At 39.0% G+C, this 25,780-nt stretch overlaps 1 protein-coding gene across 2 annotated transcripts in view; it reads right to left on the bottom strand.

The window, feature by feature from the left end:
- Window positions 1–25,780, bottom strand: part of Sphkap (SPHK1 interactor, AKAP domain containing) — a 127,581-nt gene that overhangs the window by 19,645 nt on the left and 82,156 nt on the right. For both annotated transcript variants that reach the window (XM_076866304.2, XM_076866305.2), the window contains exons 4-8: window positions 21,902–21,961; window positions 20,059–20,193; window positions 13,582–13,837; window positions 10,663–12,175; window positions 8,401–10,605 (exon numbers count right to left, since the gene is read on the bottom strand). In XM_076866304.2, the coding sequence (XP_076722419.2) occupies window positions 8,401–10,605; window positions 10,663–12,175; window positions 13,582–13,837; window positions 20,059–20,193; window positions 21,902–21,961 (4,169 nt within the window). The remainder of the gene's footprint in view (window positions 1–8,400; window positions 10,606–10,662; window positions 12,176–13,581; window positions 13,838–20,058; window positions 20,194–21,901; window positions 21,962–25,780) is intronic.

Raw genomic sequence — 25,780 nt, 5'->3', positions numbered from 1 at the left:
TTTTATTTCTCCCTCTGACTTTTGTTTCATGTGGTCTAAGGCTCTTTATTGATGAAATTACTTATCTAGGATTATTATGTCTTCTTGATAAATTGACCCCCTTAGTATTATAAATATCTGTATTTATCCCTGATAATCGTCTTTATCCTGAAGTTCACATGGTCTGATATTAATATAGATTAATATAGTTATTCCATCCGTCTTAATATTTTATTTTCCATCATTTTACTCTTGACCTATTTGTGTTTTTATATTTGAATTGTATTTCTTATAGACAGCTTACGCTGGAGTTTTGCTGTTTTGTTATATTTGACAATTTCTGCTTTTAAATTAGAATATTTAGATTATTAATTAATATTATTAATGAGACTAGATTTAAATATATCACTGATAATTATTTTCTATTTCTCTCATCCAGTCTTACTTTTTTTTCTGTCTATCTATGACTTTCTTTGGATAAACTGAGCGATTTTGAAGTGTTTCATTTTATTTCTACTGTTGAGTTGTTTTCATAACTTTGTTTTTATTTTTTATTTTCTTGGTAGTTAAGATACTTTTGCTTTCCCCCTTTCATTCTTTGTACTACAATTGACATAATTTAGTTCCTCATATGTCCTAAGACATTTTTTTTTTTCATTTTAAACAGTGTCTTTTAAGAAAATGCAAAAAAAAAAAAGAGAAAAAAATATTTTAGATTGGCTTTCATATTTGCTCTTTGTGATATTCTTTGTTCCTTTATGGAGATCCAGGTTTTCATCAGTACTCTTTTCGTATGATGTATGATCTTCCATTAATACTTCTGCTGTCTAAGCATACTACTGGCATATTTTATGAGATTTTATTTGAATAAAAGTTATTATTTGAACTTTATTTTAAACATTTTAATAAGCTTTATTCTTTAGAGTAGTTTTAGGTTCATAACAAAGTTGAGTGGAAAATAGAGTTTTCCCTGCACCCCCCAATAGGTGCAACCCCTCTGCCTGTTAACATCCTGTGCTGAATGATGCGTCTGTTCCAATCAATGAACCCGTGTTGACACATCATTATCATCCAAATTTCATAGGTTGTATGATGGCTCACTCTTCATGCTGTACGTTCCATGTTTTTTGACCAATGCATAGTGATTGTCTTGATCTGCTTTGAGCTCCTATATCAGCATACCAAAGATTGGGCCTTCTTGCTGTCTCATGCTATGGTGGAGGGAGGAAGGGCAACAGAGCAGGAGGGAGTAGGAAAGAGAATATGTAGCCTCAAGCCCATTCATTAATCACTGGCACTAATTTATTCATGACCAGATATCTCGCAGCAGACCTATCCATCTTCCAAAACAATTGCACTGGGGATTAAATTTTCAAACTGTGCTTTTTTGTTGGACAATTTGGAACCATAAAAGTGACATTTATCCACAATTATTCTATCATACAGGAAAGCCTCACTGCCCTACAAATCATCTGAGCTCTGCCTAGTCATCCCTCCTCCCCCAGGCTCTTGCAGCACTGGACTTTTTCCTGTTTCCCTCCACCTTTGGAGTGTCACATAGTTGGAACCACACAGTTCATATCTTTTTAAAACTGTCTACTCTTAATGTTTGCATTTAAGCTTCCTCCAGGTATTTTCATGGCTCCATGGCTCAGTACTTTTTAGCACTAAGCAATGTTCCTTATTTGGGTGTACAATGCCACATTTTCCCATTCACCTTCTGAAGAACATCTTGATTGCTTTCATGTTTTGGAAATTACAAATAAAGCTGCTATAAATTTCCATGTAGAGGTTTTTGTGTGGACATAGTTTACAACTCATTTTGGTAAATGCCAACCAGCATGCCTGTTGGATAGTAGGGTGAGAATGTTCAGTTTTTAAAGAAACTGCCAAACTGTGTTCCAAAGTGTATGTTCCATTTTACTTTCCCACCAGCCAAGATTGAAAGTTTCTGTGGCACAGTATTCTAGCTAGGACTTAGTGCTGTCAGCATTTTGGATCCTAATAGATGTTCAGAGGTATTTCATCATTTCAGTTTGTAATTTCCTAATGTTATGTGTGGGGATGGCTTCAGGCCTGAGCCTAAGCAACTCCATTTTAAAAACTCCAGTTTGAAACCTGCAGTCTCACCAGGCCACCCACAGAGCCCTCCAGTGTGGCCACAAACAAGTTATTTCCCCTCACCCTGATCAACAGAGGGAAGCCCCTAGCAGGCTGTCCTCGCCTGATAAGAGGGAAAGGTGAGAAGATCAGGGCAGAGACCACCAGACCCAGATGTTTCTGATCTCAGGGTAAATGATGTCACTGAGAAATTCAGTGATAGCTGATAAGGATAAATAATACAGCAAATGAACAGGGATTCAGCTAGCCAAAACAGGGATGCACTTGAGCTGGAGAGCCTGATGAGGACCTGACTTCCCATAACTTGTCGTCATTCCTGATCCTCTGCATGATCCTCACCACCCTCAAATTCTACGGCCTTGTCTGGACTTTGGTGAGATGCAACTTCTCCCTATGACCCTCTCCTCAACCCATCGTCCACTCCACGCCAGGAAAAGCCTGCCTTGGTTCCGGATCTGGTCACAGCCATCAGAGTGAGTGTGCATCTGAGGAACATAAAGCCTAAGGTTTAAGACTTTTGAACTTAGCATGCAGAGGGAATGTGTTATTAGCCTGTCATGATTAAATGTGTTTTTCAGTGCTTAGAGTTAATCTAGAATTGTTTACTGTGAATTAATTAATCTAGAATTGTTTGCTGTGAATTGATTATGTCTATTGCAGTGCCTAGAATTAAGGATTGTCGTTTTCTTGATTAAGAACCTATAGAGTGAAATTGTATTGAGTAATTTGAGTGAATAAAGCATCAAAATGGGCAGAAGCGTGTGGACATTCTTTATTTCTCCCCTTGACTGCATACGTCGCAGTTTTGCCCCCTTGCGACATTGTGTGATGTTTATTTGTCTGCATATTTTCTTTGATGAAGTGTCTGCTCAGGCATCTGTTTATTCTTTAATCAGCTTGTTCATCATCTTATTGTTAAGTTTTAAGAGTTTTTTTGGGGGTGGGCAGTACTGGGGATTGAACCCAGGGCCTTGTTCATGCGAGGCAAGCACTCTACCGACTGAGCTAAATCCCCAGCCCAAGAGTGATTTGTATAGTTTGGAAAATTGTCCTCTGTCAAGTTTGTCTTTTAGAAATATTCTCTCCCAATTTATGTCTTGTCTTCTTATTCTCTTGACAGTGACTTTAGCAAAGCAGGAAGTTTTTATTTTAATGAAGTTCAACTTATTAATTATTCCTTTTATTAATCATGACTTTGGTATTCTATCTAACAAGTTATCTCCACCCCTAATTTTATTTAGATTGTCTCTATATTATCTTCTGGGAGTTTAATACTTTTCTGAGTAGCTTTTGGGTCTGAAATCCTTTTTGAGTTCATTTTTATGGAGGCTGTAAAGTCTGTGTGTATATTATGGTTATTTGCATGTGGATGTCCAGTCCTTTGAGCACCATCTATGATCAGCTGGCTGAATTTGTGTAGGTCTATTACTGGGCCCTCTATTCTGTTGCCCTGATTCATTTCTGTTCTTTCTCCCATACCTGACTGTCTTGATTACTAGAACTTTCTAGTAGGTGTTTATTGTAGTGTCAGTCCTCTGACTCTCCTCTTCTTCAGTATGGTGTTGGTCGTTGTGCATTGTTTGCTTCTCCACATAAAGTTGAGAATCTGGTTATCAAGATCTGAAAACTCTCATCACTTGTAAGAATTTTGATTAGACTTGTGTTGAATCTATAGATCAAATTGAGAGGAACTGTAACCTTGAGTCTTCTTACCTGTGAAGAGCCTTCTTTTTTGGAGGATAGTTTTGCTGGATAAAAAACACTAGGTTGACATTTTTTTTTTTTCCAGAACAGTAAAAATGTCATTCTTGTTTTTTTGTTTTGTTTTTATCTTACACTGTCTCTGATGAGAAAGTCCCATTTTTATGTTTCTCAATATGTAGTGTTTGTTTTTCTCTGGGCTGATTTAAAAAAAAAATCTTTATCATTATTTTCAAATAATTTAATTACAGTGTACCTTTGTGCGGCTTTATTTTATTTATGATCAAGTTTCATTTTATTTCTTGATTTTTAAATTTATTATGTTCAAAAAATTTCATTTTTATGTGTGTCTTTAAATCTTGTGGGCACATTTGCTGCCTTTCAAAGTTCTTATCTGCTTATTTTATTTGCTAGGTAATTTCTGGATGTTTCTCCCAGATATGGTTGACATTTTTTTTCTGCTGGGCTTTATATGTGTAACAGCTTTTAAGTGAATGTGACATTACACGTTTTTGGTTTTGGTTGCTGGATTTTGCCATCTTTCTTTAATATTGAACTTCATTCTGGGCTGCATTATTTTCAGTTAAGCTTAATATTTTCAATCTCATTCTTAAGTTTATTAAGGAAGTTCAGATGAATCTTCACTTATATTGAAGGGCCAATATAAGCCCTTCATTGTGATCCTTTCACGATCTCTACTAAATGAGGCATGTGTTTACATAGGATCTGTTCTCTGGCTGTTGGAACTAAGCCTCTTTCCAGTCTCATGTGAGCATGTGGAGTTGTTCAGGACTGAGCTCTTCAGCTCTATGGGATTGTACATAGGCAGGCCTGGCTCAGTGTTCAGTAACAGGCTTTAGGGACCCCTCAGCAGGTTCTGGAATCCTTTCTTCACCGCTTTGTCCAATCTCTGTCTCCTCAACTCAGTAACCCCAAGCTCTGCTCTGGTTGGCCCTCCATGTACTCTTGTCTTTAAAGGAAAGTTGGGGCAATTTTAGGGCTCACCATGTTTGTTTTCTTCCATCAACATGCTGTTTATTGTGCACTGTGTGAAAATAGTTGCTTAATACATTTTGTAAATTTTTCCAGTTTACAGAAGAACAGCTTCTCAGCTTCAGTAACTCCATTGTAATTGAAAAAAGAAGTCCTTTATTTTTTGTCCTTCCTTCTTTTTCAAGTATTATTGATATTTCTTTTTCAAGAACATTTAAAAATATACATCTGGTGGTTTATCTATTTTAATTAACATAGTTTTCATCTTTATAGTATTTGATTTTTTATATCTGCCTAGTTCTATTTTGATTATGGTTTGCTCTTAGTTCCTGGTCTGTGTCTCCTTATAAAATTCTTAAAATATATCATGTTCTTTCTCTGATAATTCTGGCCTCAGAGGTCCTTGGTAGGGTTAATTTTGCAATTTGATGATTATGCCGAGTCTTGCTTATGATGCCTTAATTCCATGTGTATTTTGCAGTTTGAAGTTCTTAGCTCATATTTGACAAGGCTTTGGAATCCTTTAAGACTTGGACTTAAATCTCCAGAGAAGTATATTTGCTTTCTGTCAAATTCTTACAAGGATTTTAACCTGAAATTCCTTTAAGGTAATCTAACAGTTTGGGGTTTCCTGGGTCACACAGATAGCCCAAATCAGAACTCCACACATGAATTAGGAAAGCTGTGGTTATAAATTCTTGGGGAGTTTTGTTTCCTTTTACCCTCAAGCCCTAACCCCCAGAAGTTTTCTCATTGGCCTCCTTTTCTGGTTGGTCGACTCTTCCCTTAGTTTGTGGATGGTTATACCCTTTTGGATCTGAAGTTGGCTTATGTTGGAAGTCCTTCTATTCTCTGGGTTTATGAGTGAAGAAGATTTGGAACTGAAACCAATGGTCTCATTTTCTGAGACCATTCTCAGAATGGACTTGAGAAGACCAATCCATAGACACTGAGACTGGTATATGCCTCAAGAGCTGCCACAGGGTAAGCTACAATTTACCACTCTAAGTTCCTTATTCTTTAATTTAGTCCAAACCCCAAACAAGATTTCCCCAGATTATTCAACTTTCTATCATTGAAGGATCATTCAGATTTGTTAAAAAATATGCTGACATAAAAGACAACAGGTGTTTGTTTTGGAGAATGCCTTCCAAAATGAATCTGAAGTTGTTGTTCTTTCAGCTAATAAAAAAGTGATTTTTATTTAGTGTGCTGAATCTTAATGAAATTTTTAATAATTATGAAACTGTCCTTCAGAGAGTCACCTAAAGATATCTTCAGGCCATGTTACTTCTCCACTTCCAAAGAAAATTGAGAAAGCCTGCGTCACTCTTGTGCATAAGTAAGTATAATCCTTCACTGGTAATTGAGTTCTTTATTTAGTTGTTTTGACAAATCAAATCCCATAATGAAAACTGAGCTTAGAAAATGTAATATAATGATGACTAAATTCCACCCACTCTGGCAAATCTTTTTGTTTTAATAAAACTCTCTCATTTCCATGACAGTTTTCTTTTGAGGGAAAAGAATTCTCCTGGAATAAAGGCCACCACACACCTTCACCCTAAAGAACAAAGGACAGACGGTAAGGATACTATAAGCATTTCCTGAGGGCTTGCAGCAACCAAGTCACTGTGACGTTTCATGAGGTTATCCTAATTATTATTCCCACTTACAGGTTCAGAGATTAGGAACTGGCTCAGGCTGCCCCAAGTCAAGGTCTGTTAGTAGAGTTCCTGGTCTCAAACAGTTTGTTATATTGCTCCACAAAGAAAAATATTTTCAAAACTTTACTGGTGGATCCAGCTTTTGACTTTCTGGGATAGATAATTTCACATTCTTTTTGTTTCATTGGTAGAAAACCAAATCAGTTTGTGGCTTGTGTGCTTAGGTCACACAACCCTGAGTCAGTTGGAAGTCTTAATCATACACATTTCAAAAATTATTTGTGGAACTCCCCAGGGTTATACCTATTTTAAGCACAGTATCAGTGATATTCAATTCAAAATGATGTAATATACTTATTTCAACTTCAATGACAAGTGCTATTTGATCTGAGCTCACAACCTTGAATTTTGTTGCATTCCAGTTTGTGAATTCTGCCTACTTAGGTGGCTTCTGATTGAGTCTCAGCTTGGTCATGATCTCTGTGTTGAAGCAGAATTTAAGTCAGACACCTGGAATCTATGATCAGGGTTTTCTATTTACTTCTATTTCAAGTGAAGGTAATCCTACAATAGCATATTGGCCAATTTTATTTCTTTAATTCTTTGATTTATTTTTAAAAATTATAATTTTCCATACTGCCTGGACCCAAGTCTGTAGTAAATCTTGTGTAGAGAGAGAATTGCTGGTATATAAAAGCTTGATTTCTTGATCAGCTCAGCCTGTATCATTCATTAAACTTTGTCTCCTGTCCTTATGTTTACATGGTTTCTTCCAGAATTTCATTGAATTACAAAGTGAAGTTCTGAGCACTAAGTGGCTAAGCAGGAAACATTCAAGTCCAACTGGACCATGTACCAACCACATCCTGTAATGATGCCCTCCAAGAGGGAACTTTAGGACCTGAAGGTGCACCCCTTCTGCTTTCCTGGGGAGATGGAAATGGATTGGGAACTTTAGAAAGCTGCTGAAGTTCCATGATGATGGCTGTGTTCCGTTTGTTAATTGCAGCAAAACATTGAAAAATCGCGGGCTCTTTGCAAAGAATAAACAATAATCATGTCTCTGAAAAGACCACACTGGTTATTTCTCCAACATTATGTGTATAAAGCTAGAAGCTTAATGTTTTGTTTTCGTTTTTTCTGTTTTGCTTAACTTTATGGATTAAAAATAAAGGAATAATGCAAATGATACAATACTTTCATATGAATTTTTTATAGTGTTTGGAAGTTGCAAAAGAAATTGACATCTCTTTGTTTGGCTTGAGATAAATAATTACTTTGCCTCAAATTCAAAATGTATTGTCAACTGCACTATGATTTCTTGGAACAAAACCATTCAAATGACAATACAACAGTCTTGCTTTTCACTTACACTACACGATTCATGAAAGAGCCACCCCCTGTGGGACACAGTGTTTTCACAAAGATCTTTAGAAAAAGGTAGAAAAGAAAAACCTTGAAAGGTGGAATTCTAGAGAAATGATGCCCAAATATTTAATCTCAAAATCCAATTCTAAAATTAGTCCATCAGTTTTACATGAATAAATTGGCATTGTGTAATATTTATACACACACACACACACACACACACACACATACACACACACACACACACACACACATATTTTTGGCTTGAAATCACCATGAATACATTTTAAAAGGTAGCCAACCATGGGATGTTAGTTTTAAAGGGGAGGAAAGCTACCTTATTTCTTCTGTGATATAAATTAATTTAATTTGTCTTAGAAATTAAAAAAATCACTGCCAGCTTATATTATAAATGCATATTAACTCAGGAAGATCAGTTATAGTCTAAGAAATTCATTTCTTGCATCAATACAGTCCCCATATGTTTTAAGACTTAGAACCAATGCTAATTAAGGTGCAGACTCCAGTGGCTGGCGTGCTCCCCTTGGAGTCTAAGAAATGATTCACTCACCCAGGGTTTTGGCAGGTGCTCACAGCTGTATCTCCACCTCTGGTCACATCAGGGACTTTGTCTTGACTCAAATGCTCTTCTGCTTCCTGTGGGGCGCCACTTTCGGAGAAGAAGCATTCAGGTTCTCCTTCAGGTTCTCTGATCTCCTCTTCTCTCTGCTCTGTTTCAATCTGAATCAAAGGCACATCCCTTGAGCCTAGTGACCTCCAGGTGTGATTTAGAGGGCCAGCGTCACAGCACGAGGAAGTTTTCTTTGCACAATCTAAGCCATCCTGGTTCATAAGAGGAGCCGTTTTGCTTGGAGAAGACACCGAGGGATGTTTGCTGTCGGTGACAGAGTCCTTCCTCCGGCCATCAACAGACTCCTGAACAAGCAAAGGCTGCCCGCTGTGCACTCTGCCGGCAGCTATTCTGTCTGCACACTTTTCCCCTTGCAAGGGAGAGCCCCGGGGATTAGGACCGGCTTCAGCCCCCTCTGCATCATCTATGAAAATTTTGTTCTTTCTCATGAGGGCCTCAATTGAGTTTGCCCACGTTTCATGAATCAACATGTTTGTGATCTGGTCAGTCCCACCTCTTCGATACAAGCAAGAGTCAGATTTGCAGAGACCCGAGGAGGAAGCTCCGCTGACGGGCTGTACGCTTGTGAAATCCTGCGGGCAGTTTTGGGCAAAGCCATCTAAGGAGTTGGCTTTGACTGGCGCATTCACTGTTAACCTGGCACAGGGGGACCTGGTATCTGGCATGGACGACTGTCTGTAACACAGGGGGGATCGCGCAGGGGGGGACAGTAAACCTGACGTCCAATCCTGGCTGCTTCTTCTGGAGGAGGCGCCGTCTTTGCTTTCTCTTTCAATGTCCCTCAGCATGTACCTGTAGAACTCCTCAGTTATGCTCTCGGTGCTGGACTGCTTAGAGGGGCAGCTCGGCCTCACGCTGAGGTGGTCGTTCTTCCTGCACGCCTGTTGCATGGCCGAGCTCAGAATGCTGCTGGCGTTCTTGCCCGCATAGTAATCCAGCAGCAACTCAAACCCCCGCCCTTCGTTTTCCATCTGGTTGACCATGAACCTGGAAAACTCATCGGTGATGCTCTCGCAGCTCGACTGCTTGGAGACCGAGCTGGCCCTGCTGACCGGCTGGCTTAAGGTGCTCGTTAATCCCAGGCTGTTGGCATCGGCCCTGGCCTCAGAGTCCTCCTCCGGAATGCTTTCACAGCTAGAGGCCTTCAGCCGGTTCCACCTGTCGCCACCCAGTAACCGATTCCGGGAATAGCTCTGGGCTTGCCACACGCCGTCCACCATGGAGAACTCCGTTAGGCTCATGATCTTGGCTGCCACTTCGTTTGCAAAAATATTGACTGAGTCGGGGATGTCCTCGAGGTTCATGGACTCGTCCACCACCCTGTTCATCAGCTTCTCTTTAAGCTCGGGGTGCTCATCCGTTTTCCGTTTGATCTCACTGAGCCGAGGAGGCTTGTGCTTCCTCAAGCTGCTACTACCTCCCTGGCTTTCCTTCTTCCTCTTCAAGGGTCGGCAGGATACGTTCGGGGTCACCAGAAACTCATTCCCTCTTTTCCATGCGCAAAACCAGGGTTGTTTTCCATAGGAGTTGTCAAGACAGATTGCTGCGATTTCAGTTGCCATGGAGACAACCGTCTCTGCTAATTCTTCCGCAAAGTCTGTAATGCAGTAGACCTCTGCCTGCTTTGTGGACTGAGCAGGAAGCGCCAACTCGTCCCCTAACAAGGACAGGTGAACTTGAACTTCATGATTTAGGGGCATGACACAACTGCACTTCTCTTGGGTGTTTGGATTGATACTGTCCTCCACCTCCTGGGAGCTGCTTCTACCCTTGTCCACTGTGGGTAACTTTTCTGCTTGGAAAGAGGCTCTGCGTTCCTTCTCTTTGTGCCTGGGTGGCTGATGGGGCTCCTTTGTGTCTTCTCCCACTGTTCCTTCTATACACATTTCCTTGGAGGATGTTTTAGCTGTTGAAGAGTCCAGCACTCTGCGACTACAGGACAGTTCAAATTGCACTGTGGGGTTCTCCATTAGGCCTGCCCTCACTCGGCTCTTGTCTTGCTTCAGGTCCATAATATCACTGGCGACAAGACTAGTGCTTTGTGCATTGCTAAGTGGATGGTCACTGGCATATTCTGTGTCTTTTGTGCCTGCTTGACCAACAACCTGATCTAATGGCTGATAGCTTAGGGGTTCCATTTCCCTCCATCTGATGGTCTCCTTAGAAAGGACAGGAGGACACTGACCAAGCTGCACTATCTGGTTCATCTTCTTGAACGTGCTGCATATCACACTGTGGAGCAGTCGATTTGTGCTTTCCATTAAGGCGTCCAGTGTTTCAGATGAAAGCCTGCCATCATTGGGGTGGGTTATTTTATTTTTCTGGTGAACTTCATCAATGGCATGCTTCAGAATAACATTGGACAGGGTCTGTGTCAGTTCATTCCTCAGGATATTTTCTGAGCACAGCATCTGAGACTTTGAAGCAGATTCCATGATGCTCCTGTTCACAGATTGCATGAGGTCACCAAGGCTGCTGTAGGTCTGAGGCCTAGTTAAAACCAGAGCGGCCTCTGTGAGCAAAGCCTCTGCAATGGCTTCCTTCCCCACCTCCATGTTCCTCTCTGTTGCTGAACTACAAAGTGGAGGGATTGCTCCTGCATCTTCTGTTGCAGGCAAGAAGCTACTTGGGGATACAGGACAGGTCACTTCTTCCCTTTCACCTAAACCACAGACAGCTACGGCACTTGCCACCTGAGTCATGCCACACAAAGCCGATGGAAAGGAGTATTCACTGATGGAAGACTCCTTGAGTCCTTGAGATGCCTGCTCTTGAAGTGCTCCATTGCCTCCCAGGGCACAGTTTGCTACCAGGGATTCCTGTTCCATTGTGAACCTTTCCGTGGCCTGTGGACTGGAGATGGTTCCAATCACAGTGGCTGCACAGGCGAGTGCTACTTCTACAGCACTCTGAGGGTGTCTGCTGGGGTCCTCTCCAGGTAGGACACCTGTGGTTTCCATAGAGACCTCCATCTCAGGCCAGGAAGAGATGCCTGGTTCAGGGCAAGCATCACTGCCTTCTGGACTATGCACTATGACAATTTTGGGGAGCTCATCCCATGACCGAGGGACAACTACATCTTTTGTTGAGCAGCTAGTGGGAAGCAGAGCACTTCCTACAGAAACACTGACTGCAGATTCCTGGGATGGTGTAGGTTGAGACTGAGATAATCTGATAAATGCATCTTGTAGCACAGATTCTGCTAAATTTGTAGCATACTCGCCAGTTGTGGCTTCTCCATCTTGGATAGGAGGAAGTGAGTTTCTCGGGCCTTCATGATCTCCTGGATCTAAGCTGTTGCCAAGTTCAGTGACAATACCATATGCAGAAGGTCCATCTTTCTTACCCATCATGGAGAAATAAGCATCACTTGGAACACGCAATGCCTGAGATTTTTCTACTTGACCTTTACAGTGTTCTGAATAATAATAATTGGTAGCTGGTTGCTTATTCCCTATAGCTTCACCCTTCCACTGGGATGGCTTGGTGGAAAGATCTAGACTCTGCAAACCTGTGTTCTCTGCTACCTTTTCCAGACATCCTTCTGTTTTAATAAAAGGTGAATATTTGTTAATGCATTTGTCTTCCAGAGCATAAAGCAACTTTTCTTTGTTGTAATCCCGTTCCTCTTGGGTGACTCTCTTTTGCTTTTTACTTTCCAAAGCATTGGCTGACAGATTTATATTTTCATAACCTAGTAAAGAGAAAATGAGGGCCACTATTATTTTTTGAATATCAGGTTGCCATAGGTCTAAAATAACAATTACTTTCCAAAATTGCCTTAATGCACTATCTTATTTTTATTTGTTTTTTTCTTCAAATGAAACATTGTGAACTTTTTTTTAGATTTTTACACATTTTTAATTGACATAAAATCAGCATAACAAAATTAACCATTTTTTACCATTAAAAGGCAATGCAGTGACTTCTAGAACATTCAAAATGTTGTACAATTATCGCCATGACTTAATTCCAGAGCATTTTCATCATTCCACTGAGAAACCCTGTACTGGTTTTCCATTCCCTCCTTCCTCTTGGCAACCACTACTCTTTTTTTTTTTTTATCTCCAAGGATTTGTCTATTATGGATATTTCATATAAGTGGAGTCCTACAATATGGAGTCCTTTACATCCTTTACAACTGGCTTCTTATACTGAGGATACTGCATCTGTGTTGTAGCATGTAGCAGTACTTCAGCCCATTCCATGGCTGGATATTGTTAGGAAAAGTGTATCTTAAAATTCTTTTGAACTCCATTATGGGATGCTGCTACCCAACAAAGTGGCTTTTGATGCAAGGACTAAAGGCTAATCACCATTTTTCAGGGGAAATAAAAATTCAGGAACACAAATAATTGCATCTTAGAGCTTTCTAATGTGCAAAAAGAAAAGAGGAGGATGTTTAGAGCAAACTCAATAGTGGGACTTGTTGCAAAGATTTACTCTGAAGTTTGCATAGGACTTGCCCAGCAATAATTGCAAGAAATCTAGGGTGTCTTTTCCTGTATGGCTAAGGGTGAGGAAGATGAACCCATTAATTGAGTTCTAGGGGTCAACAGAACCAGTTGAATAAATAAATTCTAAGTACTTTCCTGGATTCTCTCTCTTTCTATCCTCACAAAGATCAGTAGCTATGGACACTATTGTCCTCTCAAATTATAGATAAGGTAACTGGGACTCAAAAAGATTAGATTGATGACTCTAGGTCTCACAACCTCAAAGTGACAGTTCTGGGATTCAAATTCAGGCCAATCCAACTTGACTCCAACTAATATTTGCCTTTTATGGAAGTCTTAGGGAAACTGTCTTCCCAGGAATAGCTTCCATCTCTGCCAGGTAGGAAAATTTCCTCTTAAGCGACACAGATTTCCTTTAGCATCCCTAAGGCATTTTTTGGAAGTCTGCAACTGTCCAACTTCTAAGTCTGCAAAGTACATTAACCAGCATCTTCACCAGCATTATCTTTCTTCCTTCTTACAGCCTAGCAAGTGAAGATTGTTTTGTGTCAGCCAAACTGAAACTTTTCTGAAATCTCATGCAGACATTTTTGTATGGTGACTAATTTCGGAATGTGCATTGTTCTTATTGAAAAGTGCTCACCATTCTTATATTCTTCCACCTCGCTTTCCTCCTCCAAGTGCTCAGAGGCAGTGAGAAAGTCTTCCTCGATTGAGGACAAGGAGCAGTTTGTGTCATCCTCCAGTTTCAAGATATTTGTTTCCAGGTGGTGCTGCCGCTCCTGCACCAGTTCCAGACCAATCAAGAATTTGTTGATTTCAAAGATGATGCAGTTGGTACTGTTCGGTCTGTTCCCTCTTGCACATTGGACCAAGCAGATATCTGACAGCCAAGGGCACTACAAGCAGAGAGAAAAGAAGACACTGTTCGAAAGGGAAAATAGAACACTATTGCTTCTGACCTTCCACTGTGCACCAACCTCTCCTGATAAAAAGAGTGGGAAATCTTAAAAATATTTCAAATATCTTCTGGCTTATGTTGATGAGCTGCTTGAGAAAAAATTCAAGTGGTATTTGGGAACACAAGGCACCCAAGGAGAAAGCTTAACTTAGGGAATATTGGACCAGCTGTATCACATATTTTGGTTTTCCCTGGTGAAAGCAAAAATTGAATCATGAAAAGTTCAACAGGCAAGAGATATTTTATTCAAGGCTATTAAATAAGGGAGAGAATTCAGAACTCAGATCACAACCGCACTGAAACACAAGGCTACAAACTTGAGATCTGGGGGGAAGGGAGAGGCCTAAGGCCTTTGCTAATGAGTTTGACCCAAAGTAAATGTAAAAGTAAGCTTTCTCGAGTATTTGTGACAAGAGTTGGTTTCATGACTGGGTGCAGGTTGCATAGAGGAGTTCTGTTCTAACTGTCCCACAGAGACCGGGAGATGGGGCACTGACATCTGTGATGAGGGCTTTGCAAAGAGATGGCCCCTACTTCCTGCAAAAAGACATCCCTGGGTCTTAAATCTGGAAAGGATGTGCATTTCAAAGGGGCAGGGAAAGAATTTACCATGATAATGTTCCCAGATTAAATGCTCTATGGAAAGGAAGCCAAGGTCTGGAGTCAGGAAGAAGCCTGGGAAGAGCTGTGTGCATGCTGGCTGGGTCACCTCTTTTGACTAAATTGAGTTCTAGCTCTTCAGGCCAATGTCTTTCTCTGCCCTGATGATGTTCAGTGAAGGTTCTGCCAGAATTTTGGATGCATAGTCAATGTTTTATCAACTAGAGTTAGATCTTTTCATTTGTACTGCTCATCTGAAGAAGGCGTCAATATGAAATTTAAAGAAAGGTTCTGGGAACTGGTGTACAGGGAAAACAATGACCAAAAGGCCCAAATTATCCCACAGTGTCTCGGTTAGACCTGTTTAATTCTGTTCAGTTCTAGGGCTTCAGACCATATGCCTGTTTTCCAGGACACATTTTATCTATACATATTATTTTTGTTAAATAGCAATTAAAAGTTTCAATTGCTCCTGGACAGATTATTAGTAAATCATGAAAATGTCTTATGTCTTCATTTTATTTTCATAAGAAAAAATTTTAAGTGGAAATTCTCTGAATGAAAATAAGAATTCATGTTCAGGGGATCACTAAATAGACTTTTTCTGAAGCAGAATTTGAGATGTTTGAGGAAAATATTTTTACGTTTCAATGCTCAATTTAGAAGAAAGAATTATTAAATCATATGTTTATCTGAGGTTGAAGTTTCTTGGTTCTATTACTAATGAGCTTGCCATTCTGGAGTCCCCAAGTCTGAATGTGTGTGTTTATGAGAAGTGAATGTGACAGAGGGCTACGTCCACACAGACATTTGTACTGTATTTTATAAAGTAGCTTACTTTTTTGTTATATTATTTATCAACTTTCAGTTGACCATTGTACCTAGAGTTATTCTAGAAAAGATTAATATAAAATGAAAAGTCCAATCATTCTCCAAGGGGTTCTGGAATCTGGTAGGAAATAGAATTCATCTGTTATGGTTGAGATATGAGGTGTCCCACAAAAGCTTATGTGAGACAAAAAAAATTTTCAGAGGTGAGATTATCAGGTTCTGAGAGGTATAACCTAATCAGTGAAATAAGCCACTGATATGAAATCACTGGGTGGTAATGTGGCAGATCACTGTAGAGATGTGCCTCTAGAATTTACGCTTATCCTTGGTGAGTGGAGGGCCCTATGATTCCTGGTTTCCATGTCTTGAGCTGTTTTTTTTTTTTTTTTTTTTTTTTCACCAGAACCTTTCACCATGATATTCTGTCTCACCTTGGGCCCAGAGCTATGGAATCAGCTGACCATGCACAGAACCCCTAAAATTGTAAACCAACTAAACTCTTCCTTCTTTAAGTTGTTCTTGTCAGATATATTGGTCACAGCCATTCAAAACTGGTTAAAACATCATCACTGTACATATGTGATTGGAGCCATTTTTCAGTGAAAGTGGTCCACAATCTGGCTTTTAAAAGTATGGACTATGGACTCATACATAGCCTTGGCTTCTCTTGGAAGCTCCTTAGAAATGTATCATCTTAGAACTCACCCAGGACCCACTATATTATAAGCTGCATTTTCAAGGAATCTGTTGGCGAATCTCTACATATATTATTAGCATTTGCAATGCATTGGTTTATAGCTTTATTGAATTTACAAAGTGGCTATGATCCCCTGAATGACAAGGAACTACTCTATAGATTAATGGTAACTCTCTTCATTAATTTCCTTCCACTGAATTTAGACATAATACACTAAAGTGGAACATACCAGACATTTTCTGAATGCATATTAAATGTAAAGTACATTATGAGATGCAAATATGAATCAAACAATTGCCCCGGAGACAGGGCATAATATCCTGCTAGTGTCTTAGCCATGGATAAAAATATGAATAAGAAAAAAAAGCAATGGAATAGTTTGTTGAGGTGAAAAGACAAAGAAAGACATAAAGAGAAAACTTCTCACAGAAAACAAAACTTCTCAAGAATTTATGACAATTCTCCACATCATCCTTGCAATATTATTCTACCTTTTTGCCCTCAAAGCCTCACCAATGAGCAACTGGATGGTTTCTCTTGGTGTTAGGACTCCATCTTAACACTTAATTTTGATTTTGGTGCTTTTTTTCTACCATGCTCTTCTTTCTTTAATTTTTTTTTTGAATATGAAAGAAAAATTTTTGAATAGTCCCTTGTATTTTTCAAGGTACGTTCATGTTTTTTTTTTTTGGTCAAATCATTATTGTTACAAGCCTTTGAGAATGTTTATTATTATTTTTTAATCTCAACTTTTTGGACTAGAAAATTGAAGTTAAGAGAAATGGAATAAGCCTGGCCTTCTGAAAGTTTCAGACTTGTCACCAAAAAAAATCTCCTTTGATATTTTAATTTCCTGGGTCAAAGATTCAATGTGACTTGTTTATTACCTTCCTCGGAGGTTAATGGGATTCTTAGCCAAGACCTTAGGTCAACTGATTCAGACATCCCAGAATAACACACCTTGGGCTGCCTCTGCAGCTGTCTCCATCTTAATAGGTCACAAAGTTCAATGTGCAAAACAACCAAACCCAATCTATCCCTCAACAAGGAAATCCTTGCTAGGGTTGGCTAGAGTGGGGTTCTGCTGCCCCCACACCACTGATCTATTGGAACATACAGGTTGTGGTACCTAAAAGTGATGTAGTAGCTTTGGGAGATTGCAGAAAGGTGAAGCGATACCTAGGAAGTGACGGGGATCCCTATAATACAGAGATGTGGCATGTTTAAGAGGGAGGTAGTTTACCAGCAATTCTTAATAGCTCTTAGAAAAAGTGTGCCGAATTCCAAACATGTTTGGTCGTCTGTTCTTTGAGATGTAGTCTTTCTTGCTCACGCTGGTCTCTAAAATTCCTGGGCTCAAGTGATCTTCCTGACTCAGCCTCCCGGGTGGTTGCAATTATAGGCATGAGCCACATGATTTTGTGAGTGATCTTTAATGAGTTCTTGACCACTCAACTCTCTCTGATCTCAGAGAAGGTATTTGATGCTTTTCTAACCCAGCATCATTTGTCCTCTGGTTCTCATACTCTGTGCACCATATTCTGCCTCAGTCACTGTCCTAACAATTCACATAGAGTTTATTCATCTTCAACTCCAAGGGTGATCATGTGACTCAGGCCTGGCCAATCTGAACCATGCACTGCTCAGGCCACAGCGATTGCTCAAAAATGGGAAAGTGTACTTAAGAGCTCCTAGGACTCAAAAAGACCTGATGGGAGCCAGTTGGAAGGGATTTTTTTTTTTTTTTAATTCACCTTGAACCTGAAGGGCTATTGTCTCCTTGTGGGAGGAACTTGTGGGATAATCAGACCAATGGAGAGAAAGCAGAAAAGAGACTAAAAGAGAAAATCCATGTCTTGATGGCATTGCTCAATCCCCACATCTAATCTGTTCCCTGAATTTGCTTAGCTATGTGAGACAGTACAGTCTCTTTGTGCTTAAGCTAATTTTCTATCATGTTTAATTAAGAATCCTGAGGATAATCAGTCTAGCAAGTTCAAGTCAAGGTCAAGTCCAATGAATGTCAGTATCAATTTTCATAGAGTCTTTGGAAGTCTTTGAAATTGGGTTTTCAAATAATACCTGCATTTACCAAAATTTAGAAAAAGTGTTCCATAAAGAAAAGGCACTTTGGTTAAAAAAAAAAAGAATAGAAAATAAAAAATGTTGATGTTATAAAGAAGTTAGAAACAAAGTTTTTATTCTCTGTTATGTTTTAAAGACATAATTTGCAATTTGTTTATAAATTAAAAATGACTTAAGATTCCTGTAAAATCTATACTATACATGCCTGTTAGTAGCTAAAAAATCAAAGATATATAAACACCTATCAATAAAGTCTTCTTGCTTATTAATTGACATTTCATATTACTTAGAAAATCATTATTATAAAGCTTGAAATTTGGAGATAAACCATTTTCTCTGGAATTGGATTTTCTTTTTCTTTGAAAAATAGTTTCAATTGTATATTTTTGTAAAATGCCGGGTTTCTTACGATTTAACTCTACCTCCTTTTCTTTGTCACAGAAACTAAAGTTTGTTTTAAACAATGTGCTTTTTACCTATTTCATGTCATCCCTCAAATGAATCCCGCAAAGTAGAAATTGTTACCATTCCAATATTGTAGATGGACAGACCAACCTCAAAAAGATCCACATTGTTTGGCTTCAAATCCAAAATGATGTCTATTCAGTTATAACAGTATTCTGGTTAGCAAGATTCAGTTATGGATAATGAGCTCCCTGCTTTATTAAAGAAAACTATTATACTGAGGTGCAGATATATGCACAGGCCAAGGACTTTCTGCTTTTATTTATTATAAAAGAGCAATCGCTTTGGCTTCCAGGAGAGCCAGTCTTCTACATGGGCTCCTTTACCTGGAGTTTCACGTGTTATATTAATGAGCTCCACACCCCGTGAAGCAAAAATCTTTTAAATGGGGTGGGGGATGAAGGGAGAAACGCATTACCAGGGCATAGCAGTAGAGGTGATATAGACTTTCAGCTCTAATACTTGTGAAACTCAGGTTTGAACCTTATTTCTGATCACCATAGTTTTTCATAATATAGAGTCATTTTCTATTTTTTTCCTCTCTCATAAACTTAGACTCTCTGCTCAGGGAAAATGCTATTAGATGAGAGTTTCAATTAGAAAATTATGTTGGGCTGGGGAGAAATCTTCATGAATCATCTGGAGATGAGCTATAATAATGCTGGGCTTCCTATGTTTTGAAGATTTTTAAAGATTGAAGGAAAAAAAAGATTTCAAAATTGAGAGCAAAACTAAAATCTAAGGAAGAACAATATGGTAGGAAGCAAATGCTCATTATTTTAACCTGGAGCTATGTTATGTATCACTATAAGAGACCTTGTGTGTATTTTTATTGCAAATTGAACAGCTTTACCCATATTTCCTCAAGTAAGTGTTTTGATGATGATTTATATAATATTAATGGACATGGATGCACTGAGTCATAATAATAGTATTTTATTTCCTGTTTTATTTTTAATAATATTTCTTTTGTCTGGGGATTTTATTCTTGGGTCCAAGGAAACTTGGGACTGCAGGTCTTTATTTACAAGCTTCGACTAGTTTGGTATTTCCTAAGGAGTAAATAGAACCTAGAAAGATGATTTTATAGGATCTCAAAATCACATGCTATTAGTTGGAAGTTTGGTAATGTTCCTAAAAGAAAAGAAAATTCTGTTTTTGGTTATCTACTAGATTTCAGAAACCAAGAAAGTCATTGCTCAGTGTGTCTATTTTAGTTCCAGCACAACTGAGAATCATTGATTTTTGAGAAGATATTAGAAATTAAGAATTAATGAAAGATAAGCTTTGTCAATTTTCAAGTGACAATATTTTGAAGAAATACAAATAAAGACTATTATCAAATGCAGATACTATGTTGATTTTTATGATATAGGAGCTTATGTGAGGCATCTGTTTTGGGTTCATATCAATCTTCACTGAGCTGATTTTGGATAACATAGTACAAAGTGAATGTCTTATCAAGAACTTAGCTTTCATACCTGTGAAACTTCAAAATCTGCTTGGAGATTACCAGATGCTAACCCACTCAGGAGGACAATTTCATTTTCTTTTGGTTGTTGGACGTTCATGGTGCTGATAAGTTTTGGAAGATCTGGAGAAACATTGACCAGTTTCTGTAGAACAAGAATCTTTATTAGTTTAGACTATTTCTTTTCACTTCCATAATGATAACCCCCAAACTATTTTATGTGCAAAAATGATTTATTTATGTAACTGCTCATAGTTCAGATTGCTCAATCTATTAAAGTTATTACTGGAAGAAATTATGTAAAATAAAAACATAAGAATTAAGACTGGAATATTGGGCTGGGGATGTGGCTCAAGCGGTAGTGCACTCGCCTGGCATGTGTGGGGCACTGGGTTCGATCCTCAACACCACATAAAAATAAAATAAAGATATTGTGTCCACCTAAAACTAAAAACCGTAAATATTAAAAAAAGAATTAAGACTGGAATAAAAAATTTAAGTTTTAGAAACTCTTTAGCTCTAAATTTTCCAAAAGTGATCATTTAGTAATTAATACCACATAATAGACATAAATAATACTGTAGAAAAATTCCCTTCTTAGGCTTTCAAACAAAGAATTGTTCAATGATTTTCTGTTTAACAATAATAATGATAAAGATAATGACTAACATTGATTTTCCTTTGTGTACCAAGCACTGTGCTAAAGACTATCCATATCTTACATCGTTTTGTATTTAATCCTCATGACAACCCTGTGTATACTAGGTACCATTATTGCTTTCATTTTATACAGAAGCAGCCCAGAGTTAGTTGCTGGAATAAATCAGTGCCAATGTGCCTGCTCTACATCATGCCAGGAGATTGTCTCAAATCACTCACAGGGTTCTGGACATGCCTGCTTGCTTTCATCCTCCCTGTTCTCTTTTCAATGAACTCCACACCATAATTCCATCAAATAAAATTGTATGTACACTTGCTCTTGATAATTCTTCCAGCAATACACAGATGATGATAGTTTGAGGGTAGTAAAGATTTGTAAAGGATATCTGTGTGAACAACTGGGTTCATGTTGCTTTGGTGCAACATTACCAGGAGAAAATATGATAAGAGTAACCGAGTGATTGTCAGTATTGAGTATGGAGTACTTAGGTACCTGATACTGAGTAACTCAGTAACCCTTCTACCGTTCTGTGATAATCAAGCTGCAGATGGTATACTCTGAACAGTATTACACCAAATGGCAAGGGCAGACTGTCAGCTTTGGGCATGGAATGACAATCTTATCACACCACTTAATTCTTCCCATTGTCCTGCTGATTGTTTCCAAAGAACGGAGGAGAACTCCACGTGCTTATGTTCTGTCAGGGATTCACGTCAAGGTTCTCACAACCTTGGACATGCTTGGGAACATAAGCTGCTACAAGGTCCACAAAGTTCAAGCCCCAGATGGGTGTAAAACACGGAAGTCAAGGTTAGGGTCTGATAGAAGCAGCAGGAAGGAGCAACCTAAGAGTCAGAGGAGGGGTTGGCTGGTATCATTCAGGTTTTACAAAAAACATAAAACAGTTGCCTCAGACTGGATGTTGGGAGTGAAGGAAGGAGAGAGCAGAAACATTGAGGCACTGGTGGGCCAGAGGAAGAGCATATTAAAGATAGTTCTGACACAGAAAAGCAAGTTTCACAAACGTTAAGAAGGGGAAAGTCCTGGGAAAGTAGCGAGGAGGGTCGGGGGTGCAGGCTGTGGTGAGGTCCCTCACTGTAGTCTCTTTAAAGGAACATCATCACGTAAGCGTGGGGTCAGATTGGGCAGCTCTTACACTGAGCTTCTGAAGAGTTCAGCTTCCAGGTGTTACCTGCTGCAGATGCTCTGTGCTGCTTGCATCCTTGTTGACATCCAGGTTCACAAAGCAGACCTGGGAAAGAGAGGAAAAAACAGTCAGTTAAATGAAAAACCTAACAGGCTTTTTGGAAGAAAGCAGGAATCAGTTTGGGGAACTGTTTTGCAAGTCACACATTTTATATAGGTTGGCATAGAAACAATCACTTCACCTTTGGGTTCCTACACAGGTTTGTGGTGCACTGCTGAGAACTGCCCAGTGGTCTCAGCAGATGCCCTCTTCCTTTCATGGCCCAAACACAGTCAAAATGCCTGCTTGCATTAGAGTCATAAAGAGTCCTAACACAATCTTCAGCTCTGAAACATGTTTTTGAATCTCATGCAACAGGTGAAAGGACTTGTAATGCTCTAAGCCCTTGTTTACAACTCCAATGAACCCTTCTCTCCATTTCCCTGTGTCCTCTTCTTGTTTCTTTCCTCCACCCACTTTCAATACAATTGTGATAAGCAGATCTATTTTTGCTTTGGTATTTTAGTTCATTTTAACTGACTTAATCTGGAATTAGTTGCTTCTTATTTCTGGTCATCTTAGATCAAAGTGTGAATAAGTTAGCTTAAAAACAGTAGGCACAATATTAAATAATTTCAACTGATAAAATAATTCCTATGATTTAAATTCCAAAATCATTTCATAGATAGAAAACTACTATGAATATTCAGATGGTGTTGGAGAGAAGAAAACTTGAGCAAGGAAATGAACTATGTTCTTGAAAGATAAAAGGCTTTTGTTGGGCATGGGATGGGGCAGGTGTCCTTAGTAGGTTAGAAAGCAGGAGTAATGCCTGGAGGTGAGAAAGTACAACACACTCTCAGGGGACCAAAGAATCTGACTGAAACAGATGCCTTGAGAAAGGGCAGTGTCAGAAATAAGAACTTGGAAGAATCATGTTAAATAAAATAATGTGAATGAGGTTTTATATTTTGCCAAAAATCACCATATAATATATATAAATATATTTTATTGTTAACCAGTTAATATGCCCATACACAACTGAGAAAATTAATCATCAAGACATTTAATTCACTATTTGAATTTATTAGATGCCTACTAATATCTGCAATTGGTTGTTTGGTGTCATGGTTTTATTAAAGTGCATCTATTTTTGAGATTAACATAAAAACATAATTGAAAGCTTTTGGAAAAGTCACTTACAACTAAAATATGTTGCTAAAGTATAAAGATCAGTGCTGCTGAACTCCCAAACACTGGAGATTTCCTTCAGTGTCATAGGCTCACAAGATCCTGCATCCCTGGGACACAGTGTTCTAGGGATTGAGGTAACTTAATGAGCACTGGGAAGGGAGAGGGGCTTGGAATGCTGCCTATGTGCTTGTTCAGAGGTTCTCCTCTGGGACAATAGGATGGAAAATGGGAAGGAAATGGGCATGAGTCCCTTTGCAGACAGCACAAATGGAAGCATAAATAATAGATGGAGCTCAGAAGTAGTTCATGATCTAAGGCAGCTTGAGAAAATTCATACAACTATTGCAACTTTGCCTTTGGAAAGCTGGGTCAATATCCATTAGTGCTCAGGGACTTTTAATAACATGTAGCCAGGGCTGCAGTTTCTGAATTGATAGACAATTTTCCATTCACCTTAAAGAAAGCCCATTACCTTGCTCCTGGGTATCCTACAACCCTTTTTATCCTACATCATGGTGGGAGAGGATGAAGCAGAGACCAGACATCAATCAGGCATCTGTAATAGTGCTTCATCTGCCCTCCAATATTGTCTTCCCTTTTCCAAGGATTAATTCTCTTTTGAGTCCTTCTTGGCTAAAAATGAGATTCTGCCTACATCTGAAGGAAATCCTTCACAATTTTAGCTTTGCCAAGATAGAAACATAACCAAATACAGACAAAGCCTGGTTTTACCTAGAGTGTGTGTCTTTCTATCTCTTTGTAGTAGAAGAAGATCCAGATTTTTTTTTAAGGTCTGATATATGTACAATTTTGAAAAAAACTTCTTTTAGAAAAGGGGTAATAAAATTCTAATTATATCTAAAAATGAATTCAAATTTGGAAAGGCTAATACTAACAACACTGAAATTTTCAGAAAAAAAAAAAGTTAACTAATTAACTGCTCAATGCTTTCCTCTGAGATTTTAGGCTGCATTCTCTTTGTTCATCTCTTCATATGGTGACAGTTTTATAATAAAATTTTATCTAGGATGAATAGAAGGATAATTCACTCTTTCTCCAGTATGGCTGATTGAGCTTTTTTCAGCTACAAAATTTTTTATTGACAATCTTAAACATTTTCAGCTTAATATCAAATTAGTGTGGAATTATAATTTCTTTCACTTACAAGTTACTTTTTCTTTTAAGTACTGGGGATTAAACCCTGGGGTGCTTCATCATTGAGCTACATCCCCAGCCTCCCCCAGCCCTGACCCCCACCCCCACCCTGCCCACCTTTAATTGTTTGAGGCAGGGTTTCACCAAGTTGGTGAGGCTGGCCTGGAATTTTATATTCCTTCTGTCTCAGCCTCCTGAGTCACTGGGATTAGAGGCATGTGCCAATGTGCCTGGCTTACATGAGTTCTTACAGGCACACTTACTATTTGCAATATGGTTATAGTTTTGTGCTCTACAAATGTAAGTATTTAGATTAATTTTCTTTTGTGGTATTTCTATGGAAGAAGAACAAATGCATGGTGCACTTACAAATTTCATTGCTGCAATACCAAATAAATTGTTTTCTAGTAGAGAAATTTGGGTTGAGTAAGTGTCAATGAGAAACCAGTCATGTACTTAAATTTTGCATGTCTAATGGCTGGAAGAATTTTACATAGACTAGCTACTGGTGCAAACATACAAGGTAGAGAGTGGTTTTCTTTCCACTCCTATAGAGTTCTGATGTTGGGAACTGTAGAGCATATTCACATGACTTGATCTCTACCTGACAGCATTTCTGTTGCAATGTCTGGTTGAGTTGCCACTCTCTGTGGTAGGAATATTCCTGAAAACCTTTCCCACATGCAGAAGGCTAGCAATCACTTAAGTGTATATGAGAGTGACTCTAAGCCACATAAATATACCTCAGGTCAACACAACCCCAGTGAATTTCCCTGAAGCCAGATCCCACAAATGCCCAAGGTCAATCCAATAAGGGACAACAAGATATGATAGGAGTCTGGATGAAAAGAGATAATTGTGCCTAAAACATGACTTTTGAAAAAATTTGCATAAAGAACCATGTGAATACAGTGTTCGGCCCCATTCCAGGGTCTTAGGAGAGGCCAAAGCATCCTCAAATTTGAGCTTTGACAGTTTTACACTAAATCCACTTCTTGGTGAGATAGTTCACGTGATTGCATTGCTCTTGACAAGTTTCCACTCTATAACCTTGGGCTGTTTCCCGGAGGTTTAGGTGTCCACTCATGCTGTGTTCCAAGTGGAGAGGGTAAGACAAGCCTCGGTCTAGAAGAGCTGGGAATGGTGGGCCTGCTTTAGGAGGTTCTGATGATCAGACTGTGTTCTGCCTCCTGTGGGTGTATGGTGTTTGTGCAGGGTGCTCAGAAAATAATCAATTCAAGGGATTGTTCTTGTTCTTAGGGTTATGATTTGTCTGAAAGCAGGACATTTCCTAAAATGAAGACCCTTAGGCAGTGTGGCAGGGTGACAGGTCGCATGTATTGGAGGAAGACATCCAGAGAGGTGGGTTAATCACAAATGCTATCCCAGAGAAGGCAGGTTTTGAGGTGAGATTTGAAGTCAGAGGGGACAATTTGAAAACCATGAGTTGATACTGCGTGGACACTGAATGGATGATTTTTCCACCATTAGCACCTGTGAACAGTGACCTTGTAAGAGGATTTATATTAAGCAGGA

The sequence above is a fragment of the Callospermophilus lateralis genome, chromosome 9 (genome assembly GCF_048772815.1).
Source record: "Callospermophilus lateralis isolate mCalLat2 chromosome 9, mCalLat2.hap1, whole genome shotgun sequence".
NCBI classification, from domain to species: Eukaryota; Metazoa; Chordata; class Mammalia; order Rodentia; family Sciuridae; genus Callospermophilus; species Callospermophilus lateralis.
Note: the sequence above shows the minus strand (reverse complement) of the source record. Positions and strands in the feature narration are given on the sequence as shown.